Source organism: Podarcis melisellensis (genome assembly GCF_964234715.1).
Source record: "Podarcis melisellensis genome assembly, chromosome: 17".
NCBI lineage: Eukaryota > Metazoa > Chordata > Lepidosauria > Squamata > Lacertidae > Podarcis > Podarcis melisellensis.
This window is the reverse complement of record NC_138534.1, coordinates 20,428,919-20,442,307: the sequence shown is the minus strand read 5'-3', so window position 1 is coordinate 20,442,307 and position 13,389 is coordinate 20,428,919. Positions and strand designations below refer to the sequence as shown.

At 42.0% G+C, this 13,389-nt stretch overlaps 1 protein-coding gene across 2 annotated transcripts in view; it reads right to left on the bottom strand.

Moving 5' to 3' along the window:
* The window catches only part of KDM4C (lysine demethylase 4C), a gene marked incomplete at its 5' end in the record, with an annotated part of 186,131 nt that overhangs the window by 17,210 nt on the left and 155,532 nt on the right, over window positions 1-13,389 (bottom strand). For both annotated transcript variants that reach the window (XM_081894004.1, XM_081894002.1), the window contains 2 exons: window positions 4,612-4,782; window positions 10,384-10,569. In XM_081894004.1, coding sequence (XP_081750130.1) covers window positions 4,612-4,782; window positions 10,384-10,569 — 357 coding nt within the window. The remainder of the gene's footprint in view (window positions 1-4,611; window positions 4,783-10,383; window positions 10,570-13,389) is intronic.

Sequence of the window (13,389 nt, the reverse complement as noted above, 5' to 3'; positions counted from 1 at the left end):
TCCTGCTAGCCAAGGATGATGGGAGTTGTAGTCCAAAACCAGCTGGAGACCCAAGTTTGGGAAACTAGGGTTGCCATACGCCCGGAATTTCCCAGACATATCTGGAATATTTCACTTTTTGTAATATGGCAACCCAACTATTATTAGCTTGGAAACTATTATTAGCTTCCTGAATATTTATTTAGTGCTTATATGCTAAATACACAAACAGCCTCCCGTGGGGGCTATTTTTTTGTGAACCTCGGGGTGGCTCCTATCTCCAGAATTCATGATCCATTGATGCTCCCTACAGAATGCTGCCAGGACCTGTTTTCAGTCCTGGCATGGAAAAAACCACAGAGTTTCTGGAGGAAGTGGGTCAGGCAGCATTCTGAAGCAGGCAACCAGAGCAGATGACTGGCAAGCAGGAGCAGTATTTACTCAGAGATTATGAGTTAGGACTAAAAAGCCAAAGCTGTCAGAGACATGTCCTAGGGAAGAGACTACATGTTCCAACAGGCATTGGGTTCAAACTGAGCCCCTTTATAGCTACTGGGCCTACCTCTCCTAGGTCCTTTCCTTTTGATGGACAATGGAGATTCTTAAAGTAGCAGCCCTCAAGTTCAACACTCCTTGATATTTCATTATTTCTGGCTCTTGGAATAGGGGGTATTGGTTCCATGGGGTGGGAGAGGGATCTGGCTCAGGAGATGCAATCTCTGGGAGTCTAGGTTGGGGGTCCCATATTCAGATGGCTCCAGGCTGCTCAACTCAGGCTGTGTCAGGGCTGGTGCTATTGGCACAGCTGACCCCTCTCTCTGCGTGTCAGTGTCCAAGCCACTGGGAAATGACATACATGTGAGGACAACTACAGGATAAAGTTATTGCTACATGCTTCTCTTCCAAAAATATTAAGGAGTAATGTTCAGAACTGTATGTACAGAATTCAGGATCTAATCTACAAGGGCAAACTATTCTGGTCTTAGATATAGTGGCTGAGAACTAGAGGAATTCACACACACAATCCACATCTGATTTTTTATTATTTTTTGTCAAATTTCTTCCTCTGCAGGGATGACTGGAAAACCACCAAAATGCTCTTCATACTTCCTCAAGTTAAAAATAACTTAGGGTAAGCTGGAGACGCATTCATGAATCATTCTCATTGATTTGAATAGGTATGCTTAACAAATTTGGACTGTTGGCTTTGGTAAATGTTGCTGTAAATTTCAAAACATGTAGTAGAAATAAAGACAGTGTCTTCCCTGACCTGTATGAACCAAGGAACTGAAAATTGGGGGGGCTGCAATTTCCCCCAAACCCCTTCTTTCTCCTTGCAAGCAATCTTACCAAAGGCTGTACAGACACGAAATGGTGGCTTGTCTCCCATAAATGCAATTGTGAACTGAACGGAAATTGTGCAGTGGCTTGAACACGTAAAGCAGAAAGCTTTTGCTATCTTTGGGAGCTAGCTGAACAGGGAAACAGATTAGAGAAATAGCTTCTTCAATAGGCAGCAACATTGCCGTCGCACAAAATTTGATGAATAAGTCCTCCCAGTGGCACTAACACCTGATATGCACATTGCACGGATTAGGAAGGCAGGGTTTTTTTGGGGGAGGAATCCTTCCTGTTACTGATGCTACAGGTATATTATCTAATGAAAACACACAAAGATTTCTCTACGGAATCTGAAAGTTCTTTGGCATTTGCTTCAAACAATTATATGTTGTTCCTCTACTATCTGAGAAGCACTGAGGCATATCCAGGCCTGATTACATTTCCTCTTAGCACCAAATCAAACCACCCCACTTGGGTGGTAAGCAGTTTTCCTCTCTCCCACAGCTCAAGCTCTGATGCAGGTGGAAAGAAAATGGTGGCTTCCACTAAGGAACACAGCCTCATATATCTCGATGTTCCTTAAATCAAGGCATCCTCAGTCATTAATGATGCTTTTTATAATATTCCAAACAAAGAAGTAGCTTTTCAAAGGGCCGTAGCAGGAATTTAGCTGCACGGCTTCCTTTATCACCAGTGAGAGGTGAACAGCTAAATCCATCACACACTGCTTTGAAACTGCCCCACTTTGAGCGTTATACTTCCAAAAAAGGCATTAGACCCTTTTATAAGTAAGGACTTAGCAAGGAAAACAGTATAATCTCTGCTAATAATGTTTGAAGGGCAGCTTTGCTTCCTGAAACCAACTGTAAGACAACAGCAGAGACCAGCATGCATACCTACAGGTGAGAGAAGACGGACATTTGTGATAGCAGGCTTGCAGCATACTGACCTAGCCTGAAGATTGTAAAACCTTGGCCAATTTCATTGTGCTCTATCCAGTGACAGTAGCATAGAGCTGGAAGGGAACCTGAGGATCATCTAGTCCAACGCCCTGCAATACAGGAATATTCAGCTGTCCCTTATGGGGATTGAACCTGCAACTTTGGCATTATCAGCACCGTGCTCTAACCAACTGAGCTATCCAGCTCCAGCTATCCATGTTCTATGCTTTATATTTGCAATTAGCAAAGGGAAATACATGACCAATGCTTTTTTTTTTTTAAATCCCACAGTACTATCAGTCTGCCAAATTAGGACAGTGGAGCCAAACTAACACTTTCATTCTTTGTTGTGTCTCATCAATCTTCCTGCCTCCAATAGTTAATTCTCTTTATAGTTCTTCAATGTCAATAGCACTCGTTTTTCCTACAGTTGTTATCTACAAACTGAACGCCACATGTGAAGTTCTTTGCTGTCAATCCCACCATGTGAGCACAATTCTGCAGCCTTTTTCATTTATTAGGGAGGCACTAGACTCACAACTCGAATCCCAAGTTGACCATATAAAACCTGTGCAATCCTTATTCATTGTAGTTGGAGCTCATAGGCCTCTTACACAAGGATGTGTACAAACATCTGACAGAAGTTCCTGTTTCTCTAGAAGATATCTATTTAAGTGCAGTAGGAGAGATTCCCAGGATACTATGATACATGGACATGGAGATTAGCAAAACAGGACTGGTCTGCAAGAGAGGAAGACATCTTTATTGGCTAGTCTTCTAACACCTCATGAAGACTTCACAAGCAAACCAAAATGTGGGCCTGAAATCACAGCAGATATTTGAAAAAAGCATTGTTTACATACAAATCCATCCAAAAGACCCCAACTGTCAGATAATGTACAAGATTCAAGATGATGACTCATCAATCATGCATATCACAAAAACAATGGCCCAAAATCACATACTCTGCACTGGCTAAAGAGTTCAACAGTTGGCTCTCAGGACTGTTATACCTTAGGAGTTTGAAGTCCACATTTTAATAATAATAATAATAATAATAATAATAATAATAATAATAATAATAATAATAATTTGTTTGTTTATACCCCGCCCATCTGGCTGGGTTTCCCCAGACACTCTGGGAGGCTTCTAACAAAAGATTAAAATACAGTAATCCATCAAATATTAAAAGCTTCCCTAAACAGGGCTGCCTTTAGATGTCTTCTAAAAGTCTGGTAGTTGTTTATTGACATCTGGTGGGAAGGCATTCCACAAGGCGGGTGCCACTACCGAGAAGGCTTCCTGCTTGGTTCCCTGTAACTTCACTTCTCGCAGTGAGGGAACTGCCAGAAGGCCCTCAGCGCTGGACCTCAGTGTTCGGGCTGAACAATGGGGATGGAGACACCCCTTCAGGTATACTGGGCTGAGGCTGTTTGGGCTTTAAAGTTCAGGACCAACACTTTGAATTGTGCTCAGAAACCCTTTCAGTATTTTTAAACATCTAAAACCAGATGCTAAGCCAGCATTGCAACTTTTTTTTCTTTTCCGAAGCACAATGGATAGAAAAGGAAAGGGCCAGCCTGAGGAATAAATGTATCGCTGCCATATCCTGGCAACGTCTGACTGATGTAATGGAGCCTGAAGAATTTTGACAGGAGGCCAGACATCAGCCCAAGATGCAGCACTCCCAGGATGAGAAAAGTGCAAAGGGACCAACCACAATACCAGAGTGCATACAAGTTGTGTTACATGCAAGGCAAGGCAGAATCACCCTGAATTTACTGCACCATATAAGAACATGAAGCACTGATTAATTGCTATAATAAAATGTTGGTTTAAACATGCACTGAAATGCATGTTGTGAAATGTTGAAAACAATGCCATTTCCCTTCTGATTTAGTATCATTAGGCAATGGAATATTACAGACACATCCAAGATGTAAACAAGTCATCATACTAGATTCATGAGAACCGTTCTGCCTATTACATATTTGAACATGGGCTTTTTCTCAATTCATCAAGGAATTTTGTAATATTATCTCTCAGAGACACATTACAATATGTGGAATTCCCACTCTAATATCTTTTATTAAAAACATACTTCTTATTTAATTAAAAGACTTTGGAAGATTAGTTTTGATTCATTTGACGAAATGGTGGATACTAATTAGAACAAACAAGGTTGGGAAGCCCCTGAGAAAGTAATAATTCTCTGCAGCAAGAAATAACAAACACGAGCAGAATATTAAGTTAATTATCCCTGTTGAAAGGTCAGAAGAAATTGTTCAATTTTCCTTATTTAACTTTCAAAAATAAAAATAAAAATCAGTTTCTTAAAATAAATACTTACCACAATGTCTTCAGGGAAGGTGTCCCGGCTGAAGGAACCGTCATCAAACATGACTTCGTAGAAAACTTGAGATGTAACTTCTTTTACTCTGCAGCTATAGTACCGTGTGTTCCTGTGTTTCGCTATGACAGTTTGGCCGGCTGAGACCGTTTTCTCGAAGGCTTTGGTTTTCTAGAAAGCAAGAATTAAACACACATTGTTATATCAGCCGCAAAATTTGTCTCGCTCGTTTCAATCCACTGGGTCCTGTACATCTAAGGATTCTTTGTGTCTGATGACCAGGACTCATGAAAGACTTGTGCTCAGAGATCTGAACTGATTGCCGATTTGCTATCAGACCAAGTTTGAGGTGTTACTATTGATATATAAATCCCTTAAAAAACTGAGACCAGCTTACAACTACGAGATCACCTTACCCTACATGTGACCACATGACCACTTCAATTGGCACTGCTGTAGGTGCCACATAATACCCGTTCCACATTTATGAAATTGTTCAGTGTGGCAGCACTTACAACTTTGGAAGTCCCTGCCTATTGAGATCAAGCACCTTCACTGTACTCTTTTTGGTGCCTGCTAAAAACATTTCTGTTTAGACAAGCCTACCCAGGTGCTTATAAGGTTGAAGTAATATTAATCTCTTTTAGTATTTTAAGTTTTTTATACAGTGGTACCTCGGGTTACATACGCTTCAGGTTACAGACTCCACTAACCCAGAAATAGTGCTTCAGGTTAAGAACCTTGCTTCAGGATGAGAACAGAAATTGTGCTCCAGTGGCGCGACAGCTGCAGGAGGCCCCATTAGCTAAAGTGGTGCTTGAGGTTAAGAACAGTTTCAGGTTAAGAACGGACCTCCGGAACGAATTAAGTACTTAACCTGAGGTACCACTGTACTTTAAAGTAGGGTTGCAATTTTTTCTTGATTTTACTGTTTTATCTTTTCTAAACTGCTTTGAGGGTTGTTGTTTTTTAACAATCAAGCGATGTATAAATTTTATGAAATAAACAGATGAATGAAGGCCTTCTTTGCCACAGCCACAACTGTCAGAAAGCAACTGTTTAGAAACATCTCTCTTAGCCCAAGCCGCTCACTTCTAGAGTCAAGAACTTGCACAGAAAACGTGAAGCATTGTAGGTGAGCTTTTGACTGAAATTGATAAAATATAATTTGTCTTGTTTCAAGTGTTTTATTGAGGGCTAGTAAACAGACGATCAATTTAGCAGTTCTCATATGAAATGTACATGGGGTGAGAGAGAGTTGTGGCTTTGCTATTCCATCTGGCTCGTTTTTCACTCTCTTCCCACTTCCTAATAATCTGCAGAGGTTGCAGCAGCTTCTGAGGCCTGGGGCGGGAGTCTTGTTAGAATAAAGTTATAAACTCAAACAAAAAAAGCAGCTGGTCCCTGGCTTAGCCCCAGTGAGGCCAGGGGCAAATGTACCCGGCTTCCCTCCACCCCTCTGCATGGGCCTGGCTGCTTCCCTTCTCTTGCCAAATCCCAGCTACCACCCCACTGCTTTCCTCCACATCTACCTATCATCCATTCCATCTGGCTGTCAATGCCACCTTCATGGCTGAAAGGAGACAATACAGCATTGACAATGCAAGAGGCTTTGCTTGGCGAGTCCTTCTTACCAGTCACACATTCAGCAATGCCTCTTGCATTCCCTAAAGAGCTCCTGAGAACAGTATTGCCGACGCCTTTACCACCAACACTAAATAGAGAAATGGTTGCAGCAGCAGCAGCATCCTATTGAAGTGACAGGCTGTCAAAATGCTATAGTCATTCTGCTTAAGGTGTCTCTGAAAGCCACATACAACTCCAAAGATCTTTTTGCTGATGCTAAAATCCTATGCGCAGATATACATTTGTTTGCTTGCAGAACTGGAGATGAAAATCATGGCTCACAGCGGTCCTGAGGATGCATTCAGGTACCTGCTTTGCCTGCAGTTTCAGAAGCATGGAATCATTAGCATGTGTCACACTGCCACACAGGCTTCTGCAATCGCCACTTGCAATCAAAATGAGTGTATCAGCTCCCAGTAGATAAAGCGTAGATTAAAGAAAGCTTGTATCTATTACAAAAATGTCCAAGGGTTCATCACATTTTCAAACCAGTTGCTACATTTGGGTAGGGCCTTATGATATATATGGTGAGAAACAACGGCTTTAGGATTGCTTCATTCTCCGTTGCTCTGGGACACAGGGTAGCAGTGTGCCAGGCCAAGGAGATCTCTGTCTCATGCATTCTCATGAGCCACTGGTTTCCATCACCCAGCAGGCTCTATGGCTATAGGCAGATAATAAAATGTAGAGAAAACAGGAAATGTTCAAATGTATAACTGATTTAGAGAGGAAGATGTTTCAAAATTAGAAATCTACTTAGCTGGAAAAAAAATGTGACATATGCAGACTGATTACCTGCCCTTTATTACCTAATGATTGTAACCTTTGAGAGCAGCAAAGTATTCAATACATTCGGAGAACTAAATCGCGAGTACCTACAAGATGAATATATCAAAATACTTTGAAACACCTCAGTAAACGTTTTGGATTAAACCATGTCTCATTGCTTTAAAACTGCAATACATAGTGGATTTGATTTTTAAAAGATGGGCCTTTATCAATATTCCATTGTTGATTGTGGAATTATGGTTGTATATATTGGTGTGTCCTTGAAGAAATTCATATTACCTACACCTTGCCCTGTACTACTTAAATGCAAAGACCCCATTCTCTTCCTGCCAGTATGAAACCGTGGTAGCTAGGCATTGTATCTGCAGTGGTTAACCAGGGGTCACACCTAACCAGGTTTGGAAGCAGAATGGCTCTTGCTGTACGGGTGAAAAATGGAGCAAGCAGTCCAAAAAGAGTCCAGGGCCCCTGATGTCCACAGATCTTGAGTTCCCCTCTCACTTCTCAGCCCTGTGCATTGAAAGGGGTAAGTTATAATGAACTATATATCAGGAAATAAGAGCAGAAGTGGTGCAGAATTCAGCAGTGGTCAGTAGCACTTGTAGCCAGGGCATCCTTGGGCAGCTGCTAGGGCCTCAACACATATGTAGATACTCTGCCCTGCCCTACCCCATCTTGGCATTCTCAGTAGCCCCAGTCAACTGGTTCTAGCCACCATTACATTTCCACAATGTCCCTAGCATAGCATTGCTCTGTGACGTGGTATGAAATTAAAACTAAAGCTAGACCCAGCTGCCCACTGCCGTTTGGAACACTACCACCACCAGGTAAGCCTGACAAGGCCCAAAGGTGAAGGAGAGGGACCCCCAAAGGATGCTTTGCCAAGCGACTCCTCAAACCTGAATCTAATATGTTTCAATGTTGAATGTGTAAGTTTATGTCTAGAGTCCAGGGATAAAACAAACACCGTCAGATGTACTGCTGGGTAAGTGTTTAATGGTTCTTGTATTTGTATAAAACCTAATAAAAATGTGTGTGTGTTTTTAATAACCTAAATCTAGAACTTCTCATGGGTGAAATGTTCACTTACTCCAATTCATCGTGAATATAATTTGATTGTTTTGGTATGAGCCACTCCCAATGCTGAGCTGCCTTCAGCCTCACTGCAGCTTTTGCAAACCTGGTGCCCTCCCACTGTGCTGGCTGGAAGCTGTAGTCCAGAACAGCTGAAAGGCACCAGATTAGTAACTGTCCCTTCTATATATCTGCCTGCACACTTGACTCTTGGTGAGTCATTTAAGGATTTGTGGATCTGCTCCCATTTTTCCTGGACCTATGTTTGCCCTACATTTCATCTGGAAAGTCTGTGCTGCCCTACCTCTGGTGGCGACAGTTGTTGTGTGCAGTCCTCTGCTGGTGGATTGTGTTTGGGTTTTTTGGGGTTTTTAAAAAAAATGCCATTAAAAGTTCAAAAAACAGTAATTTACCCCAATGTTAAGAGTTTTCGATTTCCCATTCCTGGAAAAATGTATCTCACAGAAAGTGTTATTGATAAACATGTTCCAAAAAAAGATTTTCTACCACAGAAGCCTAAGAATTTATAGATGCAAAGAATGCAATTTTTGATCAGAGGGACAGCTGTTATGCAAAGAACTGAATTAGATCAGATAAACATCTGTGGCATTTTCTGGATTACTGTGCAGGCTGCGGTTTGGACAGCGCGATTTCTTTTGTGTAACATGAGCAATGAATGAACTAAGGTAGTCATATAAAAATATGAGCCACAGCAAATCACAATGAAGAAGAAAGGTAATCTTGGCCTTCTGTGTGGAAATGAAATACTATGAATAAGTATTATAAAGTTTTATCTTGCCTCCTATGTATGAGGACAGAAAGCTAACCTTTTCTGTTATTTTTATAGTGATTATAAAGGTCCTGGAAGACCTATGATAAATAACACATGTTATGGCACTTCAGCCCTTGGAAAGAAGGTCAACTTCACAGTCCTTAGAAAAACTGGCTTTGAAATAGTTCCCTTTTGACATGATAAAGTCTCGTCAAACCCACTGACTTTTATCCCTTGCTGCTGAAACATGTGGGAACAAGTAACAATGGCAGGCATGGCACTACACCTATTGCAAATCGCTATGAGACTCTGAGTAGAAAGGTGAAGGACACTGGGACACAGGTGGTGTTTTCACCACTCCTTCCTTGTTGAAGGTCATGGCCTCAGAAGAGACAGAAGTACAGCACAAGTGAATGACTGGCTACACAGAAGGTGTCATCAGGAAGTCTGTGATTTGTATATATCAGGCATGTCCAACTCCCAAGAGACTGCGATCTACTCCCACTATAAAAAAATGACAGTTATCTACCCACTGGATTGACCAAAGTTTTTGAGTTTTTTGGGAGGAGGATTGTTCAGAGTTGTTGAGCTTTTTTTTGGGGGGGGGGCTCCATCAGGATCATGCAATCGACCAGGGACGCCCCACGGTTGACAAGTAGATTGCAATCGACCGGTTGGACATGCCTGGTATATATGAAATGATCAATGGGGGGGCTGCAGAGTTCTGGTCTGTGCCCAGTCTTGTTTAACTTCTTTATAAATGACTTGGCAGAAAGTGGGGGGGGGGTTGCTCATCAAATCTGCAGATGACACCAAACTGGGTGGGGTAGCTAATACCTGCAAACACAGAAACCAGATTCAAAAATAATTTTGACAGGATGGAGAATGGGGCGCCAACAACATGAATTTCAACCAGAGATAAATGTGAAGTTCTGCATTTAGGCAGGAAGAATCAGATGAGACTACAGTATGGGAGAGACTTGACTTGATGGCAGTACATGTAAAAAGGGATCTAGGGGGTTTAGCAGACCACAAGCTATGAATGTGTTCTGCACTGTATGTAGTGTTCAGACAAGGAGGAATGGTAGAATCCTACAGCTTAATTTTATCCTACCTCAGAGCAAGACTGCATCCATCAGTTTAAAGTGATATAGTGTGGATTTGTCAGACTCAGGACTTGCTTTGAATGCCAGAGCTCAGCTCCGGATAATGAGATAATGAAACAATAAAGAGAGTTTCTCAAACTACATGCATTTGCTTAGAACCGAGCAAAAAGCCCTGACTTGTCTGGGCTTAGTATTTAAAACAGTAACTCTCCTTCTATGAAATTAATTTACCACTGCACACAACTATTATTCATTGCCTTTCAAACCCAGTCCATACAGTCTTGGCATTTTCTCATTGTTCTGTGACAGCCAGGAACTAGCAAGCTTTTTAACCTGGTTCAGAAACAACAACATGGAATAAAATGGAAACAAATAATACGGGAATTAAATTATGCAAATCCTTACCACATTTTGACTGATTTTGTGCCTGAAACATGTGATATAGACAACATAAGGCCAGTCATCTGGTTCCATCAGCACTCCTGCGGCATGAGCACATGTAACATGGAAAGAAGCTGGGCAACGTCCGTAGGAACACTGGATGCAGGCGCCAGATATTTTCTTAATTCTTTGTCGGCAGAAGATACATTTCTGTAGGCACAAAAGGAGAATTTCCAATTAACTTCACTTTAGCTGCCAAGCAGGTACTTTTGTTTAATCAGCTATGCCTAAATTCACACATCTGCGTTCTTAAGACTGCACACATCTCTCACACGCATTTTTGGATGCCTTTCCAAAGAAAGTTAAGCTTGGATGTGCTCTAAGACGTCGTGTATATTGAATCAGCTGTGTGAATTAGTACACAGTTAAATGCTTATGTTCAGTGGCAATTTTATCTATGTAGATTGAACTCATCAGAAACAGAGAAGAGACACTAATATAGCAGTGGGGCCTGGTTTTTTAATTAACATTTTCAAATTAGTGCTTACATTGTGAATATTGCTATTGATACCATTTTTTATATTTAAAAAAACTGTATGTAAACCATCTTATGAGGGCAGTGTGTTTTATCTCCCCCCACTAAACGTAAGTAAACATAAATAGGATTGCACTGTTATTCTGGCACTTAGAAGACAGCAAGGTAGATACAAGGTGGATATGTTTTGGGTACGTATTCTGTCCTAAACTTTGAGGACAAAAAACATGGAGCTGATATCTCAAAACAAATGGGTAGAAGGTATTATATGGTAGAAGGCAGTTGTGCTCCGAGTCCCAAAACCCATCCCTCATGGAAATAAAGACACAGTGGAGACAGAATTTAGTTGAAATGTTAATGGGCAAATTTGGGCCACAACTTTATTGAATACACAAATGTGACTGGTCTTGACTTAGGCACTGGTATCAAAACTATATCTGGCTCCTGCCCCACCCTGCAGGAAGCCTGTAAGGGTAAACAACCAGCAGGGGGAGCTCCATCAGTGTATATTGACAGGTGCTCACCCCTGGGGTCCCGGGGGTCCTGGCATGGCCCTAGCCCCTCTCCAGGCTTCGGATGAGATCCAGACCCCCCAGATTCCTTTAACCCCCTTCCTATTCATTGGAGGGACAGGTGATGGCTGCACCTCCCTTCCCCACATTCCCCTAAACCTAGCTTTAACCACCAAACTTTACAAAGTTGTGACGTTTGCTAAGAGGTAGGCAAAAACCAAGTGGCCACAGCCAATCTGCCACATTGGGAAAAATTCCTACCCGGTCCCTGTTCCAAAACAGGCGACCAACCGAAGTCCAAAGCAAGGCCAAATACGACCTAATTAATGGGTGGGTGAGCGGGTGTTCAGCAGCATGAAGCAAAAGGAGGTCCCTATGTCGCGCTGCCAAATAGATACCCCCAACCTTTGCCACGATACCGATTGGCTAAAGGCCAGTGGCATAACTGTGGCACCACCGGCTTGGAGCGGGGCAAGCCCCACCCACAATCCAGTTGGGGAAGAGTTTCAGGGGCCGAGCACAACATGGACCCTCTGTTAGCAGGATCCAACTTCTCAAGATAATCTATACTGTAAAGCCCCTGTTAGTATTTCACGCCTCCGATGATGCAGATGAGATTGGTGTAAATCACATGCCTGTCTGGGAAGAGTGTGGGAACAGAAGACAGCCTTATCTCTTCTGCTGTATGTACTTATTGTACTGTACTTTTGCTTTTACTTGTGACCTGTTCTTCTCTCAGAGCTGGAGAGAGAAGACACTATGCTTCCTTTGTCTGTATACAGTGTATAAACAAATACGTAGATTAACTCTATGATGTCTCCTGCTTCTTGCTGTTATGCTAGAAGATGAGTGTGCATATATCATTTGATACATGTCACTGAAGCGCACTGGAGAAGAAGGGAAATGCCTTTTCCAGAACTGCACATATCGGAGGATGCTCGGAGTTCGGGGGCTGAAGGGGTACCCTAGGGCATTTTCCAACAGCTCCAAGTGGTCTGCTAACAGGGTAAATCAAGAAATTCAAATTGTCTTTGGAAACAAACTGGGAGTCAGTTATGGCCTTTACTCATTGGCAAAATTTATTTCGGATGGCAGATTCCAGTTAGCAGCCTGGCCATCACATTCTGAACCAGTTGCTATTTCAGAAGCAACCCCACATATAACATGCCACTATAATCTAACCCAGATGTCAGGGTCAGCCATGTGAGGCAACTGTCTCAGGCAGCAGGGTCCCTGGGGGCAGCAGATCCCTATGTTACTCTTTCTCCCCTGCCTTGTTCCTAAATTCAGTCTTCACTCGCCCTGTCCTCCCTGGTGGGAAGGAGGTGTGTCCAGTTTTGGGGTTCTCTGATGCCAAAATGTCTTGGACAGGTCATGCCAGATGTTATCAGGGAATGGATCACTCTGGAAAGATTGTTTTTGGAGAAGAGACTGCAGACTTGTGCACCAATCACACTGCTCTGAACCACGGACTCCACTTCAGTATCCATGTAGTGCCAGGTCTAATAACACCCGCAAGCTGCAAACCTATTTCTTAAGGACTGCAATCCCAACCAGAACAAACTAGACACCACCACTTTCATCATTGTCAACTGAACCATCTACTGGAAGTAACTCCAGTAATTAAGTTTCAAATCAATTGTGTTTCAACTTATCCTCATTTTTGGGCTCCTCAGTAGAAAAGTAAAAATAGACCAAGCAACAAACAAATCTACCAATTTACTAAATTATATTTTCTAACATTAAGGAATGAGGGAGGTTGAGGGATTTTGCAAAACTGTAAATGCAGAAATTGCGTTTGTTTTGCCATACTGCCACAGAAAAAAATGAAATGTAATAGCATTCTGTAATTATATACTTAAATTAAACCTATTTAAACCATTCTTAGGGGAAATGCAGTTAGCATGTCAAATTGATATAGATTTACAATTGATTCTATAAACTTTACATTTCCTGTTTGACACAAAAGGCAAAATGTTTCTT